Here is a 23,478-nt window from a genome sequence, read left to right as displayed (position 1 = left end):
TTCATACCCAGTCATGTGATTAATAATAATTAAATGATATTGCCAAATAAGTACACAATTGTGTCATAAAATCTGAAAAAGTGCAAATCAAGTGCTCATATATCAGTGCATACAGTACATTATAAAATGCATAGCTAGTGTTTATATATCAATAAAACATATAAGGCTTAAACTGTATCTCCATATCAATTATCAATAATGAATTATAAATTACAGCAATAAACATCAGTCATAATACAAGAGGACACTCACCCCTCTGTACTGAAGATGGCGCTGCCTGTTTGTATATAATGTTACTGCACATGTGCAGGACTAAACCATCACCTGATCTTAACAGAGCAGATCACATGGTAGATCACGTGACAGACCACATGACCTGAAAATGATCATATGGTCCATCATCCTGGGAACCATAGATGCCTGTAACAAGTGAACATGAACCCAGGGAGGCTGAGCAATATCTATCACATTCTACCGCACTACACCGGCATGTTAGAAAAAGCAACAGAAATACTTACAATATAATCTCAGTATCTTTAATGTACTAGATCTGATCATACTCATTGAATCACTCTATTAACCCCTTGGGGACGGAGCCCATTATGACCCTAAGGACGGGAGCATTTTTTGCAAATCTGACCACTGTCACTTTAAGCATTAATAACTCTGGGATGCTTTTACTTATAAATTTGATTCCGAGATAGTTTTTTCGTGACATATTCTACTTTATGTTAGTGGTAAATTTTCGTCGATACTTGCAAAAATTTCATGAAAAATGTGAAAATTTAGCATTTTTCGAACTTTTAAGCTCTCTGCTTATAAGGAATATGGATATTCCAAATAAATTATATATTGATTCACATATACAATATGTCTACTTTATGTTTGCATCATAAAATTGATGAGTTTTTACTTTTGGAAGACACCAGAGGGCTTCAAAGTTCCGCAGCAATTTTACAATTTTTTGCAAAATTTTCAAAATCAGAATTTTTCAGGGACCAGTTCAGATTTGAAGTGGATTTGAAGGGTCTTCTGGTTAGAAATACCCCATAAATGACCCCATTATAAAAACTGCACCCCTCAAAGTATTCAAAATGACATTCAGTAAGTGTGTTAACCCTTTAGGTGTTTCACAGGAATAGCAGCAAAGTGAAGGAGAAAATTCTAAATCTTAATTTTTTACACTCGCATGTTCTTGTAGACCCAGTTTTTGAATTTTTACAAGGGGTAAAAGGAAAAAAAATCCTTTATATTTCTCTCGAGTAAGAAAATACCTCATATGTGTATGTCAAGTGTTCGGCGGGCGCAGTAGAGGGCTCAGAAGCGAAGGAGCAACAATGGGATTTAGGAGAGTGAGTTTTTCTGAAATGGTTTTTGGGGGGCATGTCCTATTTAGGAAGCCCCTATGGTGCCAGGACAGCAAAAAAAAACACATCGCACACTATTATGGAAACGACACCCCTCAAGGAACGTAACAAGGGGTACGGTGAGCCTTAACACCCCACAGGTGTTTGACAACTTTTTGTTAAAGTCGGATGTGTAAATGAAAAAAAAAGGGTAATAGGAGAAAATGCCCCCCAAAATTTGTAACCCCATTTCTTCTGAGTATGGAAATACCCCATATTTGGACGTCAAGTGCACTGTGAGCGAACTACAATGCTCAGAAGAGAAGGAGCACCATTGAGCTTTTAGAGAGATCATTTGTTTGGAATGGAAGTCGGGGGCCATGTGCATTTACAAAGCCCCCCGTGGTGCCAGAACAGTGGACCCCCCCACATGTGACCCCATTTTGGAAACTACACCCCTCACGGAACGTAATAAGGGGTACAGTGAGCATTTACACCCTACTGGCGTAGGATCTTTGGAACAGTGGGCTGTGCAAACAAAAAAATTAAATTTTTCATTTTCACGGATCACTGTTCCAAAAATCTGCCAGACCCCTGTGGGGCGTAAATGCTCACTATACCCCTTATTACATTACGTGAGGGGTGTAGTTTACAAAATGAGGTCACATGTGGGTATTTTTTTTTTTTTGCGTTTATGGCAGAACCGCTGTAAAATCAGCCACCCCTGTGCAAATAACAATTTCGGCCTCAAATGTACATAGTGCGCTCTCACTCCTGAGCCTTGTTGTGCGCCCGCAGAGCATTTTACGCCCACATATGAGGTATTTCCGTACTCAGGAGAAATTGCGTTACAAATTTTGGGGGTCTTTTTTTGCATTTGCCTCTTGTGAAAATAAAAAGTAAAGGGCAACACCAGCATGTTAGTGTAAAAAAATTTTTTTTTACACTAACAGGCTGGTGTAGACCCCAACTTTTCCTTTTCATAAGGGGTAAAAGGAGAAAAAGCCCCCAAAATTAGTAGTGCAATTTCTCCTGAGTACGGTGATACCCCAAATGTGGCCCTAAACTGTTTCCTTGAAATACGACAGGGCTCCGAAGTGAGAGAGCGCCATGCGCATTTGAGGACTAAATTAGGGATTACATAGGGGTATTCTATGCCAGTGATTCCCAAACAGGGTGCCTCCAGCTGTTGCTAAACTCCCAGCATGCCTGGACAGTCAGTGGCTGTCCGGAAATGCAGGGAGTTGTTTGTTTGCAACAGCTGGAGGCTCAGTTTTGGAAACACTGCCGTACAATATGTTTTTCATTTTTATTGGGGGGGGGGGGGGGGGCAGTGTAAGGGGGTGTATATGTAGTGTTTTACTCTTTATTAGGTGTTAGTGTAGTGTAGTGTTTTTAGGGTACATTCACACTGGCGGGTTACGGTGAGTTTCCCGCTAGGAATTTGAGCTGCGGCAAAAAATTTGCTGCAGCTCATACTTGAAGCAGGAAACTTGCTGTAAACCCGCCCGTGTGAATGTACCCTGTACGTTCACATGGGGGGGGGGCAAACCTCCAGCTGTTTCAAAACTACAACTCCCAGCCTGTACTGACAGACCGTGCATGCTGGGAGTTGTAGTTTTGCAACAGCTGGAGGCACACTGGTTGGAAAACCTTCAGTTGGGTTCTGTTGCCTAACTCAGTATTTTCCAACCAGTGAGCCTCCAGCTGTTGCAAAACTACAACTCCCAGCATGCACGGTCTGTCAGTACATGTTGGGAGTTGTAGTTTTGCAACAGCTGGAGGCACACTGGTTGGAAAACCTTCAGTTAAGTTCTGTTACCTAACTCAGTATTTTCCAACCAGTGTGCCTCCAGTTGTTGCAAAACTACAATTCCCAGCATGTACTGATCACAGAAGGGCATGCTGGGAGATGTAGTTATGCAACAGCTGGAGGTACGCAACTACAACTCCCAGCATGCCGAGACAGCTGTTTTCTGTGTGGGCATGCTGGAATTTGTAGTTTTGCAACAGCTGGAGGTCTACAATTTAGAGACCACTGAACAGTGATCTCCAAACTGTGGACCTCCAGATGTTGCAAAACTACAACTCCCAGCATGCCCAGACAGCAAACAGCTGTGTGGGCATGCTAGGAGTTGTAGTTTTGCAAGATCTAGAGGGCAGTATAGAGATCACTGTGCAGTGGTCTCTAAACTGTAGACCTCCAGCTGTTGCAAAACTACAAATTCCAGCATGCCCACACAGCAAACATACAGTACAGACCAAAAGTTTGGACACCTTCTCATTCAGAGTTTTCTTTATTTTCATGACTATGAATATTGTAGATTCACACTGAAGGCATCAAAACTATGAATTAAAGGGGTACTCCGGTGAAAACCTTTTTTCTTTTAAATCAACTGGTGGCAGAAAGTTAAACATATTTGTAAATTACTTCTATTAAAAAATCTTAATCCTTCCAGTACTTATTAGCTGCTGAATGCTACAGAGGAAATTCCTTTCTTTTTGGAACACTGATGACATCACAAGCACAGTGCTCTCTGCTGACATCTCTGTCCATTTTAGCAACCATGCATAGCAGATGTATGCTAAGGGTAGCGTGGTGGCTCAGTGGTTAGCACTGCTGCCTTGCAGTGCTGGGGACTTGGGTGCAAATCCCACTAAGGACAACAATAAATAAAGTGTTATTATTATTATAATAACGTCAGCAGAGAGAATTGTGCTCGTGATGTCATCAGAGAGCATTCCAAAAAGAAAAGAATTTCCTCTGTAGTATTCAGCAGCTAATAAGTACAGGAAGGATTAAGATTTTTTAATAGAAGTAATTTACAAATATGTTTAACTTTCTGCCACCAGTTGATTTAAAAGAGAAAAGGTTTTCACCGGAGTACCCCTTTAACACATGTGGAATTATATACATAACAAAAAAGTGTGAAACAACTGAAAATATATTCTAGGTTCTTCAAAGTAGCCACCTTTTGCTTTGATTACTGCTTTGCACACTCTTGGCATTCTCTTGTTGAGCTTCAAGAGGTAGTCACCTGAAATGGTTTTCACTTCACAGGTGTGATGGTGTGGAGGAGGAGGTGTGATGGTGTGGGGGGTGCTTTGCTGGTGACACTGTTGGGGATTTATTCAAAATTGAAGGCATACTGAACCAGCATGGCTACCACAGCATCTTGCAGCGGCTGCTATTCCATCCGGTTTGCGTTTAGCTGGACCATCATTTATTTTTCACCAGGACAATGACCCCAAACACACCTCCAGGCTGTATAAGGGCTATTTGACCAAGAAGGCCTCCACTGTCACCGGACCTGAACCCATTCGAGATGGTTTGGGGTGAGCTGGACCGCAGAGTGAAGGAAAAAAGGGCCAACAAGTGCTAAGCATCTCTGGGAACTCCTTCAAGACTGTTGGAAGACCATTTCAGGTGACTACAGCTCATCAAGAGAATGCCAAGAGTGTGCAAAGCAGTAATCAAAGCAAAAGGTGGCTAGAACCTAAATATGACAGATTTTCACACTTTTTTGTTATGTATATAATTCCACGTGTGTTAATTCATAGTTTTGATGCCTTCAGTGTGAATCTACAATTTTCATAGTCATGAAAATAAAGAAAATAAAGAAGGTGTGTCCAAACTTTTGGTCTGTACTGTATATATATATATATATATATATATATATATATCAAATAATGCCAAAGAGAATACCGTATTTATCGGCGTATAACACGCACTTTTTAGGCTAAAATTTTTAGCCTAAAGTCTGTGTGCGTGTTATACGCCGATACACCCCCAGGAAAGGCAGGGGGAGAGAGGCCGTCGCTGCCCGCTTCTCTCCCCCTGCCTTTCCTGGGGTCTAGAGCGCTGCTGTCGGCCCTTTTCACCCCCTGGTTATCGGCGCCGCTGCCTGTTCTGTTCCCCTGACTATCGGTGCCGGCGCCGATATCCAGGGGGAGAGAAGCGGCGCCAACAGCCAGGGGGAGAGAAGGGGCAGCGGCACCCATTGCCGGCGCCGCTGCCCCGTTGCCTCCCCCCATCCCCGGTGGCATAATTACCTGAGGCGCTGCTCCAGGCCTCCGTCGTGCGTCCCCGGCGTCATTGCTATGCGCTGAACGCCGCGGCGCATGACGTCAGAGCGCCGCGCCGTGCATAGCAACAACGCTGGGGACGCACGACGGAGGCCTGGAGCAGCGCGGACCGGACTCAGGTAATTATGCCACCGGGGATGGGGGGAGGCAACGGGGCAGCGGCGCCGGCAATGGGTGCCGCTGCCCCTTCTCTCCCCCTGGCTGTCGGCGCCGCTTCTCTCCCCCTGGCTATCGGCGCCGGCACCGATAGTCAGGGGGACAGAACGGGCAGCGGCGCCGATAACCAGGGGGTGAGAAGGGCCGACAGCAGCGCTCTAGACCCCAGGAAAGGAAGGGGGAGAGAAGCGGGCAGCGACGCCCTCTCTCCCTCTGCCTTTCCTGGGGGTATATCGGGGTATACACGCGCACACACGCACCCTCATTTTTTCATGGATATTTGGGTAAAAAACTTTTTTTACCCAAATATCCGTGGTAAAATGAGGGTGCGTGTTATAGGCCGGTGCGTGGTATACCCCGATAAATACGGTATATATATATATATATATATATATATATATATATATATATATATATATTTATCTCACAACAAATTAAAATCCAGTATAAAGGGTCAAACCACCAGTATAGTAACCATCTGAAAAACCTTTAGGGAGATGTATCAAATCCTGTTCAGAGGAAAAGTTGCTGAGTTGCTCATAGCAACCAATCCGATTCTTTCATTTTTGAAAAGGCCTCTAAAAAATGAAAGAAGCGATCTGATTGGTTGCTATTGGCAACTCAGAAACTTTTCCTCTGGACAGGATTTGATAAATCTCCCCCTATATATATATTTTCTGTAGCTAAATCAACTGATACTGATCAGGCTATTCACAGAAGAGATAGGGTCCGCAGTCAACGGGGGGACTCTGACCCTAGGAACAGTTACGTCCCGCAGAACAGAAAGGGGTATTCGGGGAATTTTTTTATTTGACTATGCTACAGTGGCTGTAAAGTTAGTGTAGTTCATAATATAGTGTCTGTACCTGTGTGTGTGTGTGACGGTTTTCTCACAATTCTTCTGTGATTTTCACCCCACTATTTATTTTTACCAGCATACAAAATGACTGTTGTCTCAGATTTTTCCCAGCTTGCAATGTGGCCGAGACCTGACATCACTAGTCAGCTGATGACAGGGAGCCTGTCTGCTTCAATGGGTGGAGGGATCAATGTGCAACTAATGCAACAGCTGGAGGCACCCTGATTGAAAACCACAGGTCTGCAGCTCATTAATGTTTCAATGGGTGGGGTGGCTGATGTGTGGGAAGGAGGAAAATTGAATTGTGGGATTTGTAGTCAAAAAAAGAAAAATCAAACAGGAAATACAAGTTCGCAAAAAATCTAGCCACAGTGTTATGGTAATCTCACAACATAGCCATTTAGCCCCAAGACAAGCGCAGATCCTTCCTAATCATGTCCATTACTGTCTGCCAGGTACGTACTAAAATCACCTTATGGTGGAGAACCCCTTTAAAATCCACCACATTTTATGTGTAAACCTTAGCAAATATGTTGGGATTTTTTGAGAATGTCAGGAACACAACCCCTTTTCCCGGCGGCAAATAAGTAAAATGGAGAGTTGATCGGGATTTTGGAATTATGGCGCAAATTCTGGTGCAGACACAATGTGTGGCGTAATGACACACTTTTTGGCGCACAACCCCCACAAAACAGGTCGGATTTACAATAATAAATCAGGGCCATTGTGTAAGCTTTAACATATAGCACTGCGTAGAAACGAACCCCCCCCCCTAGAGTTGCAAAATTTAGTTTTTCTTCCAATTTTACCTCAAAAATAGGGTTTCATCATAGATTTTGTCACGCATAAAACGACTCCTTATATGGATCTGTAGGTAAAAAAATTTAAATTAAGGACTTAAAAATGTTTACATAGTGAAGATAAATTTTAAAGTAAATTTTAAAGTACCCCTTTAATGTGGTAACCCCTCCCAATTCTGATTGGCCCCGAGGCGGTTTTTACCGCCATTTCTGTCATAAATCCCTGCCATTTGTTACGTCCTGTTAGACCTATATCCATTTGAGGTAGATGCCACATTGCCGCGTAACACCTGATAATATTTTGTTTTACAATAAAGTTGGATTCATTTTACACCCCTCTACAGAATGGTCTGCCCCGACTATCCATGTTTTGTTTCGCTATGGCGCTCAGTTCTCATCACGTGACTTTCTGGGGATTTCCCATTGCTCACCAGCAGGAGGGGGCGCAGGGCTGTTTCATACCTAATAAAGGTATTTTTTTTAAAGCGTTGAGATAGTAATGTGTATAGTATGTTGAAAGATTTCTACTATAGAAACATTGTATGAGATGGGCACTAGAGTATTTAAAATTTAAATTAATCTGTTTAGAAATAACAAAGTAACAAGTTCACCCCTCTTTCTTTCGTGTATTCGCTGGTAGCGGATAATAGTGGTACGGTCCGTTGCTATAGCAGCGAGTGTTGGTGCTGAGGACTCTCCAGGACTTGCAGGTCTGTGCCGGCTCCATAGATCCGTAGTATAAATGAATACAGGAGATTTCCTTTACTGAAACCAGTGTTTCCCAACTAGGGTGCCTCCAGCTGTTGCAAAACTACAACTCCCAGCATGCCCGGACAGCCTTTGGCTGTCCGGGCATGCTGGGAGTTGTAGTTTTGCAACAGCTGGAGGCACCTTGGTTGGGAAACACTGACTTACACATAGGGAATGATGGAGCTGAGGGTGATATATTAAAAGTGGGGTAGACATGCTGAGGCTTGTAGTTCCTCAGGTGTGGGGTAGGTTTGCTGAGACTTGTAGTTCCTCATCAGGTGTGGAGTAGGTTTGCTGAGGCTTGTAGTTCCTCATCAGGTGTGGAATAGGCATGCTGAGGCTTGTAGTTCCTCCTCAGGTGTGGAGTAGGTATGCTGAGGCTTGTAGTTCCTCATCAGGTGTGGAGTAGGTATGCTGAGGCTTGTAGTTCCTCATCAGGTGTGGAATAGATTTGCTGAGACTTGTAGTTCCTCCTGAGGTGTGGGGTAGGTATGCTGAGGCTTGTAGTTCCTCATCAGGTGTGGAGTAGGTATGCTGAGGCTTGTAGTTCCTCCTCAGGTGTGGAGTAGGTTTGCTGAGGCTTGTAGTTCCTCCTCAGGTGTGGAGTAGGTTTGCTGAGGCTTGTAGTTCCTCATCAGGTGTGGAGTAGGTTTGCTGAGGCTTGTAGTTCCTCATCAGGTGTGGAATAGGTATGCTTAGGCTTGTAGTTCCTCATCAGGTGTGGGGTAGGTTTGCTGTGCTGAGGCTTGTAGTTCCGCATCAGGTGTGGGGTAGACATGCTGAGACTTGTAGTTCCTCATTAGGTGTGGGGTAGACATGCTGAGACTTGTAGTTCCTCATCAGGTGTGGGGTAGGTTTGCTGAGGCTTGTGGTTACACATTGTTTAACCCCTTCCCCTGGCATGCCTTTTAAGCTTAAAGGAGTAGTCCATTATTGAAATAAGTTTCAGATCACTGGGGGTCTGACCGCTAGCACCCCCGCAATTTCTCGTAGGGGGCGCCGGCTCTCGGGCCACTTACCGCGCGTGTCGACCACAGCACGAAGTGGCGGCCAACACGCCCCCTCAATACAGCGCTATGGCAAAGCTGGAGATTGCCAAAGGCAGCGCTCCGGCTCTCCCACAGAATTGTATTGAGGGGGGGGGGGGGGTGTCGGCCGCCGCTTCGTGCAGTGGTCGACATGTGCTAACTGGCCGGAGAGCTGGGGCCCCGTACGGGAGATCGCGGGGTCCCAGCAGTCGGACCCCCAGCGATCTGAAACTTATCCCCTATAGTTTGGATGGGGGATACGTTTTCTAATACTGAAGATCTCATTTAATGCCCAACCAAGTTTTTTAAAGTTTTTATATTGTCGCCTTCCAAGTGCCGTAACAATTTTTTTACTGTTTTTTTATTTTTCCATTGACAATGCCATATGAGGGCTTGTTTTTTGCAGGACAATTGTCCTTTTTCGTGCTACTACCATTTTTTCTATTACATTTTATTTTATGTACACATTTTATTTTACTTCACTAGTTCTCTATTGCAGTGTATTCAGCATAATGCACATCAGGGCCGCGTACACAAACATCCATGGCAAGCCTGGGGGGCCTTCACAAGACCCCCGGCTGCCATGGAAATATAGGAAAAGGATCGCAGGAGTCGGGGCCAATGCCGTAGGTAAGTGGCATTCTTCATATGCTGCAGTCATAATTTGACCACAGCATGTGATGGGTTAAACGACCCCTAGCGGAGTTCTATCTACAGGGTGGGCCATTTAAATGGATCCACCTTAATAAAATGGGAATGGTTGGTGATATTACCTTCCTGTTTGTGACACATTAGTATATGTCAGGGGGGAAACTTTTCAAGATGGGTGGTGACCATGGCGGCCATTTTGAAGTCGGCCATTTTGAATCCAACTTTTGTTTTTCCAATAGGAAGAGGGTCATGTGACACATCAAACTTATTGGGAATTTCACAAGAAAAACAATGATGTGCTTGGTTTTAACGTAACTTTATTCTTTCATGAGTTATTTACAAGTTTATGACCACTTATAAAATGTGTTCAATGTGCTGCCCATTGTGTTGGATTGTCAATGCAACCCTCTTCTCTATATACTGCTATATACTACTATATACACCGCAGGAGAAATGCTCGCACAGGCTTCCAGTATCCGTATACACTGCTATATACTACTATATACACCACAGGAGAAATGCTAGCACAGGCTTCCAGTATCCGTATATACTACTATATACACCGCATGAGAAATGCTCGCACAGGCTTCCAGTATCCGTATACACTGCTATAAACTACTATATACACCGCAGGAGAAATGCTAGCACAGGCTTCCAGTATCCGTATATACTGCTATATACTACTATATACACCGCAGGAGAAATGCTAGCACAGGCTTCCAGTATCCATATACACTGCTATATACTACTATATACACCACAGGAGAAATGCTAGCACAGGCTTCCAGTATCTGTATACACTGCTATATACTACTATATACACCACAGGAGAAATGCTAGCACAGGCTTCCAGTATCCGTATACACTGCTATATACTACTATATACACCGCAGGAGAAATGCTAGCACAGGCTTCCAGTATCCGTATATACTACTATATACTACTATATACACCGCAGGAGAAATGCTAGCACAGGCTTCCAGTATCTGTATAACCTGCTATATACTACTAAATACACCACAGGAGAAATGCTAGCACAGGCTTCCAGTATCCGTATACACTGCTATATACTACTATATACACTGTAGGAGAAATGCTAGCACAGGCTTCCAGTATCCGTATATACTACTATATACTACTATATACACCGCAGGAGAAATGCTAGCACAGGCTTCCAGTATCCGTATACACTGCTATATACTACTATATACACCGCAGGAGAAATGCTAGCACAGGCTTCCAGTATCCGTAGTTTCAGGTGCTGCACATCTCGTATCTTCACAGCATAGACAATTGCCTTCAGATGACCCCAAAGATAAAAGTCTAAGGGGGTCAGATCGGGAGACCTTGGGGGCCATTAAACTGGCCCAGGACGACCAATCCACTTTCCAGGAAACTGTTCATCTAGGAATGCTCGGACCTGACACCCATAATGTGGTGATCACCATCTTGCTGGAAAAACTCAGGGAACGTTCCAGCTTCAGTGCATAAAGAGGGAAACGCATCATCATGTAGTAATTTTGCATATATCCAGTGGCCTTGAGGTTTCCATTGATGAAGAATGGCCCCACTATCTTTGTACCCCATATACCACACCCTACCATCAATTGTTGTGTTCCAACAGTCTTGGAGGGATCTATCCAATGTGGGTTAGTGTCAGACCAATAGCGCTGGTTTTGTTAACTTCACCATTCACATAAAAGTTTCCTCATCACTGAACAAAATCTTCTGCGTAAACTGAGGGTCCTGTTCACATTTTTGTTTTGCCCATTCTGCAGCCCCTGAAACTATGGATACTGGAAGCCTGTGCTAGCATTTCTCCTGCGGTGTATATAGTAGTATATAGCAGTGTATACGGATACTGGAAGCCTGTGCTAGCATTTCTCCTGCAGTGTATATAGTAGTATATAGCAGTGTATACGGATACTGGAAGCCTGTGCTAGCATTTCTCCTGCGTTGTATATAGTAGTATATAGCAGTGTATACGGATACTGGAAGCCTGTGCTAGCATTTCTCCTGCGGTGTATATAGTAGTATATAGAAGTATATACAGATACTTGAAGCCTGTGCTAGCATTTCTCCTGTGGTGTATATAGTAGTATATAGCAGTGTATACGGATACTGGAAGCCTGTGCTACCATTTCTCCTGCGGTGTATATAGTAGTATATAGCAGTGTATACAGATACTGGAAGCCTGTGCTAGCATTTCTCCTGCAGTGTATATAGTAGTATATAGCAGTGTATATGGATACTGGAAGCCTGTGCTACCATTTCTCCTGCGGTGTATATAGTAGTATATAGCAGTGTATACAGATACTGGAAGCCTGTGCTAGCATTTCTCCTTCGGTGTATATAGTAGTATATAGCAGTGTATATGGATACTGGAAGCCTGTGCTAGCATTTCTCCTGTGGTGTATATAGTAGTATATAGCAGTGTATACGGATACTGGAAGCCTGTGCTAGCATTTCTCCTGTGGTGTATATAGTAGTATATAGCAGTATATACGGATACTGGAAGCCTGTGCTAGCATTTCTCCTGCAGTGTATATAGTAGTATATAGCAGTGTATATGGATACTGGAAGCCTGTGCTAGCATTTCTCCTGTGGTGTATATAGTAGTATATAGCAGTGTATACGGATACTGGAAGCCTGTGCTAGCATTTCTCCTGTGGTGTATATAGTAGTATATAGCAGTATATACGGATACTGGAAGCCTGTGCTAGCATTTCTCCTGCGGTGTATATAGTAGTATATAGCAGTGTATATGGATACTGGAAGCCTGTGCTGGCATTTCTCCTGTGGTGTATATAGCAGTGTATACAGATACTGGAAGCCTGTGCTAGCATTTCTCCTGCGGTGTATATAGTAGTATATAGCAGTATATAGAGAAGAGGGTTGCATTGACAATCCAACACAATGGGCAGCACATTGAACACATTTTATAAGTGGTCAGAAACTTGTAAATAACTCATGAAAGAATAAAGTTATGTTAAAACCAAGCACATCATTGTTTTTCTTGTGAAATTCCCAATAAGTTTGATGTGTCACATGACCCTCTTCCTATTGAAAAAACAAAAGTTGGATCCAAAATGGCCGACTTCAAAATGGCCGCCATGGTCCCCACTCATCTTGAAAAGTTTCCCCCCTCACATATACTAATGGGCCACAAATAGGAAGTTAATATCACCAACCATTCCCATTTTATTAGGTGGATCCATATAAATGGCGCACCCTGTACTCGTGGTAGTTATAACAGGAGCCCAGATATAATACGGACGCTGAGCTCCCATGATCCCTGCACTGGCGAGCCGCGCTGCCTTATTCTAGCACCTCCGTAAAAACACTGCCGGCTAGACTAAGCCATAATAAGGTGTAACATATCTTATATTATTATGTTATGTCATCTCTTATAACTGCTGTAATGTTTTCTGCAGCCATGTATAAGCTGGACCTCCCCATAGATCCCAAAGAAGTCGCTGCTATTGAAAGGCGAAGAAACAGAGAGCAACAAAGACAGAGCCAAATCTTCAATGCCAAGGCTCGGACAATTGGGGTGAGTGTGGAATGTACGGCGGCTCCTGGCTAGTCCTCCGGTCACTGTGCGCCATTTTATAACAATGTCCTCCTTGTGTAGGTGGATGTGGCCGTACTGGAGAAGCAAGTGGAAGAAAGGAGGATGATGGAGAGAACGGAGAAGGCTCGGGAGGAGGCATTTGGTAAATATCACTGAGCCTAAAGCTATAGGAGCGATACAGGACCCGCCGCATCAGGGGGCTCGGCTACCTAGTCCTGCAATGACCTTCACCCTGACACTGGGGTGGGCTCAGCGCACCGACAATGAGACTCATTTGTAATACTTATATTTGTTCTCTACGGCTATTTTAATCTATATGCAGGAGAAGCGAGCATGTATTGTAGCATTGTGGTAATATCACACTTTATATTTTAATCTTTTTGACATTTCTGCCTGAGGCAATAATAAAAGCATAGATAATTTTTTTGTTTTAAATATGGGAAAAGGGGGTGTTTTGAATTTTTAATATAGAGCATTTAAAAAAAAAATAAAAAAATAAAATAAAATGATATATAACCAAAAATATACTTCAGCACTCACTACTCAGTCTTAAAGGGGTACTCCGGTGGAAATTTTTATTTATTTATTTATTTTCATTTTTTAATCAACTGGTGCCAGAAAGTTAAACATATTTGTAAATAACTTCTATTGAAAAAAAAATCTTAATCCTTCCAGTACTTATTAGCTGCTGAATACTACAGAGGAGATTTATTTTCTTTTTGGAACACAGAGCTCTCTGCTGACATCATGACCACAGTGCTCTCTGCGGACATCTCTGTCCATTTTAAGAACTGTCCAGAGTAGGAGAAAATCCCCATAGCAAACATATGCTGCTCTGGACAGTTCCTAAAATGGACAGAGATGTCAGCAGAGAGCTCTGTGTTCCAAAAAGAAAATAATTTCCTATGTAGTATTCAGCAGCTAATAAGTACTAGAAGGATTAAGATTTTTTAATAGAAGTAATTTACAAATCTGTTTAACTTTCTGGCAACCAGTTCATTTAAAAAAAAAAAAAAAAAAAAAAGTCATTGTGATGGACCTCTGCATCCACTGCTTGGTCTTGTATGAGAAAATATGGCAGCTTATAGTTCAGAAACAGTGCCACTCTCGTCTGTAGGCTGTGTGAAGTATTGCAGCTCAGTTAGAGGGAATATGGCTGAGCTGTAATACCAGACACAACCCATGGACAAGAGTGGCGCTGTTGTTAGGACAATCCTTTTAACTGCTTTCTCTTCATAAACCCACAGATGCAGACAGAGAACAATATGATAAAGTTGCTCTGATGCTGGAAGAGAGAGAGCAGCAAATGTCTCACGATCTAGACCGAGCCGTCCAGAATTACAGGCAACAACATCAGAAGCCTGAGACCCGGAGAGAATATGACCTTTATGATCCAGACGCACTAAAGAAGGACAGGCCCGCCAGAGTGAGCGACCATGACCCCAGGTGTGGACCTGCCACCTTGCAGATGTTTGCTGGAGAAGATCTGAATGAGAAGAAGCGCAGAGAACTGCAGACAGATATGACCAAAAAATGGCTGACTGAGCAGATAGATGAAAGGAAGAGGAAAGAAACACAGCAAATGTATGCAGGTTGGTCACAACAAGAATTGGTGTTCCCGTTATTGAATTATTTTGACATTTGTGTCATCCAGTGCTTGTTTAGTGCCCTGACCACTCACTATGCAGGGACCGGCAGTACATTGCTACTCAAGGGAATAGGGCTGAGCTGCAGTTCAGGACAGGAACCCAGGAGCACTCTTGAGCTGTGACAAAGGTCACAGTGCTGGTCAAGATTGGCAGGGGTTCCAATCAACTCTTATTGACCTAGTGATATCCCATCATTATCCACAATGGGAAGACCTTAAAGGGGTACTCTGGTGGAAATTATTATAATTATTATTTTTTTTTTTAAATCAACTGGTGCCAGAAAGTTAAACAGATTTGTAAATTACTTCTATTAAAAAATCTTAATCCTTCCAGTACTTATTAGCTGCTTAATACTACAGAGGAAACTCTTTTCTTTTTGGAACACAGAGCTCTCTGCTGACATCACGAGGACAGTGCTCTCTGCTGACATCTCTGTCCATTTTAGGAACTGTCCAGAGCAGCATATGTTTGCTATGGGGATTTTCTCCTACTCTGGACAGTTCTTAAAATGGACAGAGATGTCAGCAGACAGCTCTGTGTTCGAAAAAGAAAATAATTCCTCTGTAGTATTCAGCAGCTAATAAGTACTGGAAGGATTAAGATTTTTTTTCAATAGAAGTCATTAACAAATCTGTTTAACTTTCTGGCACCAGTTGATTAAAAAAATAAATTAAAAAAAGTCACACGTATAGTATTCTGTGCAGATTTGATGTGCAGGATTTTCTGCTGCAGATTTCAATGTAAACTGAACACAGCTTGAAATCCTGCGCATCAAATCTGCGCAGAATACTGTACGTGTGAATAGACCCTAAAGGGGTTCTGTAGTGCAATATAACTTATCCCCTATCTGAAAGATAGGGGATAAGTTATAGATCACCGGGGGGTCCGAGCCCTGGGGCCCCCCGTGATCTCCTTGACGGGGCCGCAGCAGTCTGCAGGAAGTGCAGTGTCGTCCCCAGCAGAAAGCCGCAGCAGACACGGGCTTCATGTATCTCTATGGGGAACATGGAGGGGGCATATCAGCCACCACGTCATGCAGGGACGAAATGCCCCCTTTCCGAAGATCACAGGGGGCCCCAGTGCTCAGACCCCCCTGGATCTATCTCCTTCGGATAGGGAATAAGTTATATTGCATTACAGATGTCCTTTTAAAGGAGTAGTCCAGCGCAAACTTTTCTCATTTTATCCCATCCGGGCGGCAAAAAAAAAAAAAACTTTCTCTTACCTGCCAACGGGCCCCCGGAGCTCTGGTACAGGTGTTCGGTCCCAAGGCTGTATTCTTCTTACTTCCTGTTAGCCCGGCACGTCACACGGAGCTTCAGCCTATCACCAGCCGAGGCGGGACATCGCTGTGGCCGGTGATAGGCTAAAGCTCCGTGTGACGTGCTGGGCTAACAGGAAGTAGGAAGCAAACAGCCCGGGGACCGAACACCTGTACCGGAGTGTACCGGAGCTCCGGGGGCTCGTTGGCAGGTAAGAGAAAGTTTGTTTTCCTTTATTTTGCAGCCTGGACGGGAAATGAGAAAAGTGCGCGCCGGACTACTCCTTTAAGACTCTTAGTGATCCCCCATACCCCATTTTTTACAGTGGTCATAAAGGGGCTTTATCCTTGCACATATGATATATATAAGGAAGGGAAGGTGTATCTTGGCATGGTGTCCTGTACCTCCAGGTCTTCCATGTTTGCATTCCTATTAGGGGCTGCAGTAAAAAGGACCAAATAGGAGGCCTGTCAGCATTACACTGTACATAAGTGTCCTGATGGGTGGATACCCTCTATTAGCTCACATTTCTCTAATTCTTGATAACATCTGTGTATTTTGGAATTGCTACTTTTTTTATATAACATTTTTCTATATTTTATGTAGATTTTTCAAAACTGACCCTTTTGTAGGCTAACAATTTTTTAATGAATGTGAATATTAGATAGTTTTTCTTTTCTGGGGCATAATATATTATAGAAATGTTTTCTATACAAATTTATACTATAGTAAAATCCCTTTAAATTGGTACTCCGCTGCTCAGCATTTTGAACAAACTGTTCCGAACGCTGGAGCCGGCGCCGGGAACTAGTGACGTCATAGCTCCGCCCCCTCAATGCAAGTCTATGGGAGGGGGCGTGACGGCTCTCACGCCCCCTTCCATAGACTTGCATTGAGGGGGCGGGGCTATGACATCACAAGCTCCCGCGTTCGGAACAATTTGTTCCAAACGCTGAGCTATGGAGTACCCCTTTAATTCGCTGCAGAGTTTTTATGACAGTCTGATCATTCAAAAAATGCATGAAATATTGGAATATACATTTTCACAACCAGATTTTATTTCTTGCGGCTGCAGATAATTTATACGACAGAAAGAGAGTGGAGCTGGATGAGAGAGCTCAACACCTGAGCAAGATGGAAGAAGAGTGCCGCAGAGCAGTGAACATGGCCACCACTAATTTTAATCAAGCCTCGGTAATTCCCCCGGATACTCCTTATGGATAGTGACAGCATAGATGTTTTGTGGTTTGTCCATGACCGTAATCTCTTCTCTTGGTACAGGCCATGGAGGTGGTGGAGCGCAGGAGACTGCAGAAACAGCAAGAAGAAGATAATAATTTTGCAGAGATTTATAACCACCTGACAGGAGACATATTAACAGAGAATCCTGCGGTGGCAGTCAGCGCCTTTGGTCCACAACGTGTTGTGCCAGATCGATGGAAGGGCATGAGCCCAGAGCAGCTGAAAGCCATCTTAGACATACAGAAGGAGCAATGCCAAGAGAATCAGGTAGTGTGTCCAAAATACTATATACCAGGGGTACTCAACTGGCGGACCATGGTACAGATCCGGACCGCGGCCGCCAGTCATCTAGACCGCCTGCCGGATCTCCCCTCATTCATTTGTATCGGTGTCTTTAGACACCGATACAAATGAATAGCCGCAGCCAAACGCTGTGTCCCTGCCCGCCCACCGCTTCTCTTGTGATGCAGGCTGCATGATTAGCGATTCTGCATAATCTGCTCTGGCCAGGCCACCGTTATTGCCACCACTGCTTTATACAGCGGTGGCTTTTGGGAAGTAGCGCGGCGCAGCGTAACGTGCCGCGCGGACTGAATACACACACAAAGCTCTCCACAATGCTGCACCTCCCTACATTTCCTCTCTCATCTCGGTCTACCATCCTACACGTTGTCTCCGATCTGCTAATGATCTCACACGAACATCTTCTATAATCCGAACTTCTCACTCCCGTCTCCAAGACTTCACTCGTGCTGCACCGGTTCTCTGGAATCCTCTCCCTCAATCCCTCAGACTCAACAACAACATCCATAGTTTCAAACGTGGCCTGAAAACACATCTCTTCAGACAGGCCTATAACATTCTCTAATTGGCCTCAACATATCCCCCAACATATCCCCCAACATATCCCCGAACATATCCCCGAACATATCCCCAACATATCCCCCAACATATCCCCACACGTCTTGTTTGAATAGTTATTGTGTAATATTATGTCTGATACTTGTCTTTGTTTGTACCCCATAATTGTAAGCGCTGCGGAATCTGTAGGCGCTATATAAATAAATAAAATAAAATAAAATATGCAGGGGTATAGTATATGGCAGTATTGTATTCAGGGGGTACAGTGTGTGGCAGTAATATATTTAGGGGTACAGTGTGAGGCAGTATTTTATTCAGGGGTACAGTGCGGCAGTATTACATTCTGGGGCAGAATTTTATTGTCTGTGGCAGTATTATTTTCAGGGGGTACAGTGTGTGGCAGTATTATATTCAGGGGGTACAGTGTGTGGCAGTAATATATTTAGGGGTACAGTGTGTGGCAGTAATATATTTAGGGGTACAGTGTGAGGCAGTATTATATTCAGGGGTACAGAGCGGCAGTATTACATTCTGGGGCAGAATTTTATTGTCTGTGGCAGTATTATTTTCAGGGGTACAGTAGGCAGCTGTATATTCAGGGGTACAGTATGCAGCAGTATTACTTTTAGGGGTCCAGTATGCAGGGGTATTTTTTAGAGAGTCTGTGACAGTGTTATTTTCATGGGCACAGTAGGCAGCGGTATTATTTTCATGGGCACAGTAGGCAGCTGTATTTTTAGGGGTACAGTATGTGGCAGTATTCAGAAAATACGGGAAACAGTACATTTACATCCTCCAGAGTTCAGTCATTTTACCTATATCCTTCCTGGCATTGCAGCCACTAGGTGTGAACCAGGCCTTAGCGCTTATCTCAGACCTTTACCAGGGATGGACCTGGATGAGCGGACCCTCACTAAAAATAGTTGAGTACCCCTGCTATATACTGTAGTTAATCTTCCAATGAAGCAGCTCTACAATCCTCTAACGTTTATTTATTGCCGAAATACAACCTCCAGCTAACTTTTAAATCCACGGGCAAAACTTACCTCTTGTAAAAGGGTCAGAGAGTGGGCATTGCCTGCAATATTCCAGACCTTGGGCATATTTCAGCTCAGAATATCTCTAGGTGGAAATTCCATAGTGTGATTGGGCTCTAAGGGATTCCACATCTGTATGTTACAGCTTAAAGGGGTACTCCACCCCTAGACATCTTATGCCCTATACTTTGGAAAGGGAATAAGATGTCTCAGGTTGGAGTAACCCTTTAAGGTCTGTGCTCCTAGGACTAAAGAATAATAGCACTGCCTTTTGGATAGTAGAAGTGACCAAAAATAGAGCAGACTCTTGATTATCAGTCTGCTATATCCATAAAGGGAGGGCTCCCTTGTCCCCCCTCTCTATGGTGTATGCACGTATTCACATCAGCGTGTCAGTCACTGCCATGAGAGTCAGGAGGAGCGCTCCTCACATGACTACAGGGGACTCATAACTATTCTTCTACATTGTTTCATCAATACTTTATCCAAAAGGCATAACATTTTGGAGCTGTAATGTTCTACCCTTACATAAGGCTTCCTAATAATCAGATAATTTGCAATAAATTAAGTCACAAAAGGTGAGGACACTCTCTCATGTCACCTGACTAGCAGTAACACAGGTTCAAATCTCCATTGGAGGTTCCGATAGGAATTAAGTTGCAGATTCTGCCTAAAATGACTAACAAAACAACACAACATGCTTCTCTATTTTGTATAGTAAAATATCAGGCACTGTGAGGTAAATCTGACATACCCCATTAATGGGATACTTTGCCCCTAGACTTGCATTGAGGGGGCGGGATGTGACATCATGAGGGGCGGGGCCATGAAGTCACAATACTCTGGCCCCTGTATCGCCCATCATCTGGCACGGAGCAAAGTTCGCTCCGTGCAGCAGATGACACTAGGTGCTGCAGGATCTCCATGCTTCACCCGGCATTCGTTTAGGGCATCGGGTGCAGTGCCGGAGGCTCGTGACGTCACGGCCACGCCCCCCTCAATGCAAGTCTATAGGAGGGGGCATGACCCGTCACACCCCCTCCCATAGACTTGCATTGAGGGGACATGAGTCAGAAGCCTCCGCCCCGCATCACCAGTCATCTGGCGCGGAGCAAAGTTCACTCCATGCACCAGATGTCTGGGGTGCGGCAGCCGAGATCGTGAGGGTCCCCTGTGATCAGACATCTTATCCCCTATCCTTTGGATAGGAGATAAGATGTCTAGGGGCAGAGTACCCCTTTAAGGTCAGTGATGTCTGTCAGGAGCACTTGCTGTCTGGGGTGCAAAGAGAAATTCTGCTTGGAAATTCCGATGCAGCAGCCTCCTATTTTTTTAAATTTTTGACCCCTTTGCTTTTACCTTAGGACAGCGAAGAACCATAGCAAAACAAATACTGAACTGTTTTGTGTCCTAGGTGTATGAAGAGGAAGCATCTTCCATAGGAGGGATACAAGGCAGGAGGTTCTTTACAGGATTTATAATAAACAATTATTACTTATTGATGTTCTCAGAGACTGAAGGAAGAGGAGAAGCGGCAGAACATGGAGTGGGACAGGCAGAGAATCCTGGCTACACGTGCCGCAATGAACTTGGAACAACAAGAACAGGAATACAACAAAGAAATAAGGAAGAGGCTGGACGGGTACAACCAGCAGCTGAGCCGAGAGCAGAAGGCACAGTGAGTATCTCCTCCAGTTTAGGATGTGCCATTGTATTCAGATGGTAAAAGCAGAGGTATGCTTCTCTAGGGTAGTGCCATCAGTGAATGTATCAATGGCTGGTTATGGTACTACCGTATATACTCGAGTATAAGCCGAGTTTTTCAGCACGATTTTTCGTGCTGAAAACGCCCCCCCTTGGCTTATATTCGAGTGAACTCTCCGCCTGTCAATCCCTTCTCAGTGGTCTTCAACCTGCGGACCTCCAGATGTTGCAAAACTACAACTCCCAGCATGCCCGGACAGCCGATGGCTGGCAGTTGTAGTTTTGAAACATCTGGAGGTCCGCAGGTTGAAATCCACTGCGGCCTTCGTCATCATCCAGACCCCCCTTTAGTTTTTTACTCACCTCCCCTCCGTGGGAAGGAAGGGTGAGTTGGTCCAGGCCATCTATGCTGCAGGGACTGTCCGGTGGGGAGGGTTAGTCGTTCAGGGCTGTCCATCTTCACCGGGAGGCCCTCTCCTCCGCTCCGGGCCGGCCCTGGACTAGTGACGTTGCCTTGACGACGACGCACAGGGACGTCTGTGAGCAGCAAACGTCTGTGATGTCCCTGCACATGAACGTCCCGGTGCGTCGTCGTCAAGGCAATGTCACTATTCCGGGGCCGGCCCGGAGCGGAGAAGAGGGCCTCCCGGTGAAGATGGACAGCCCTGAACGACTAACCCTCCCCACTGGACGGTCCCTGCAGCATAGATGGCCCGGACCAGCTCACCCTTCCTTCCCATTGAGGGGAGGGGAGTAGAAAACTAAAGGGGGGTCTGGATGATGACAAAGGCCGCAGTGGTCTTCAACATGCTGGGAGTTGTAGTTTTGCAACATCTGGAGGTCCGCAGGTTGAAGACCATTTATGAAGGGGGAGGATGATGATGAGGGGCATGATGACAGGGTGATGATGATGAGGGTGTTAATGACGGGGGTCTGGATGATGACAGGGGGGGTGGGATGATGTATTTCCCACCCTAGGCTAATAGTCGAGTCAATAACTTTTCCTGGGTTTTTGGGGTGAAATTAGGGGCCTCTGCTTATATTGGGGTCAGCTTATACTCGAGTATATACGGTAATCTTTTGTGGTTGCACTTTTGTAGAGAAAAAACCCTTCTGTTATTCTTCTTTAGTAGTATAACATCACAAACCAGCGCTGTTCCTTCCTTGGACATTAGGTCGTTTTTGGAGACAAACAGAACTACTGGAAGGGCGCAGGACAGTGGCCCATGTACTTTCATGCCGTAACGCGTACTGCGTCTTACTCTATGTGATGTTGCAAATATACAATAAATAAGAAGAAAAGAAAGATTCATTTGAGTGCTGGGACTCGTACTTTATTAAGTTCCTACATTTTCCTCGTGCACCTGTTTTTTGGTAGTACCGACCACTTGCCTTGGACCATGTACAAAATGACTGGGATTGCATATGGACCAGTGTCCTGAGCCCTTCCAGTAGCTGCATCCTGATAAAATCACTGCAGATATTTGAGGAGCAGACGCTGCTTGTCCTGTAAGGAACCCCACTAGATGTCACCTATTTAGGGACTGCCCACTTCCCCTCCCCCCCCCCCCCTCTCCATCACAGCGCTCTGCGTATACTGAATTACAATGAACCTATGAATTACTCTGCACATTTTAATCACATAATAAAAAGCATAAAAATCATTACGTGTGTTACTGATGTTATTGATTGTCGTTTCTTATTACTTTCTAGTCTAGAGTACCTGGAAAAAGTGATCTACACCAACAACCCGACTGCTCACTACCACAGTCAGTTCAACACTACCAGCCGCTGAACAACTCCTGACCTCAGTGGTCCGACCAGGAATCGGGGTGAGATCTATAAGTGAAAGATCCTTTCTATGGTGGTAGTCCATGATCACATATCAATAAAGATGTCCCCAATGTAAACAGAGTCTTATTTTTGCATTCATATTAAGTCGACTCTTCGGCTGGGTTCACACACGTAGTATTTTGCTCTGTATTTTTAGCAGGAGTAGAACAGACACAGAGGAAAAACTATAGACAAAAAGATTTGCATGTTTCCCTGGCTGTTTTTTGTAAAAAATACAGATGAAATTGAGAACCAAATACTGTGTATATAAAAAGTCTGCGATTTGAAGGGGTCGATACCTAGATCTGGTACAACCCAGATCTATCTTGCAGTACGACTGGAACCTTAATATATTGTCATAAAATTACATAACATTATAAAACATTTTAACATTATTTGAACATGGTTTTAAGATTTTATAATTTTTTTTATTATTAGTTAATTTTTATGAATGTCATTTTCTATATTTAAAACTACCGTAAGTCTGAAATTCTCACAATGGGACATACTGTATTGAGCCCATTGGCCATTCCCCTAAACTGCTAAAATAGTTCGGCCCCTTCACTATTTCGTCACTCCCCTCTGCACTGATCACCTCCTCTACCCCGATGACTGCCACTATAATTATCACCTCTCCTTA

General features: G+C 44.1%; 1 protein-coding gene across 2 annotated transcripts; it reads left to right on the top strand.

The window, feature by feature from the left end:
• Positions 1-406: 406 nt before the first annotated feature.
• On the top strand, positions 407-22,929 carry LOC130290701 (RIB43A-like with coiled-coils protein 2). 2 transcript variants are annotated; one of them, XM_056538689.1, is made up of 8 exons: positions 407-487; positions 13,111-13,229; positions 13,311-13,392; positions 14,498-14,842; positions 17,237-17,355; positions 17,443-17,670; positions 20,813-20,979; positions 22,719-22,929. In XM_056538689.1, exons 1-8 carry the CDS (start codon positions 436-438, stop codon positions 22,798-22,800), a joined length of 1,194 nt encoding a protein of 397 aa, XP_056394664.1. In that variant the 5' UTR covers positions 407-435; the 3' UTR covers positions 22,801-22,929. The 2 variants fall into 2 exon arrangements, with proteins under 2 accessions (XP_056394664.1, XP_056394665.1); XM_056538690.1 differs by lacking the exon at positions 407-487 and adding an exon at positions 7,848-7,957.
• Positions 22,930-23,478: the final 549 nt, after the last annotated feature.

Source organism: Hyla sarda, chromosome 9 (assembly GCF_029499605.1).
Source record: "Hyla sarda isolate aHylSar1 chromosome 9, aHylSar1.hap1, whole genome shotgun sequence".
NCBI classification, from domain to species: Eukaryota; Metazoa; Chordata; class Amphibia; order Anura; family Hylidae; genus Hyla; species Hyla sarda.
Note: the sequence above shows the minus strand (reverse complement) of the source record. Positions and strands in the feature narration are given on the sequence as shown.

Bases quoted from the DNA above. Each gene is read 5' to 3' on its own strand.
- LOC130290701 (XM_056538689.1), top strand. From the start codon at position 436: ATGAACCCAGGGAGGCTGAGCAATATCTATCACATTCTACCGCACTAC. The intron at 14,843-17,236 runs GTTGGTCACAAC...TTGCGGCTGCAG, and splicing joins AACACAGCAAATGTATGCAG to ATAATTTATACGACAGAAAG. The intron at 20,980-22,718 runs GTGAGTATCTCC...ATTACTTTCTAG, and splicing joins AGCCGAGAGCAGAAGGCACA to TCTAGAGTACCTGGAAAAAG.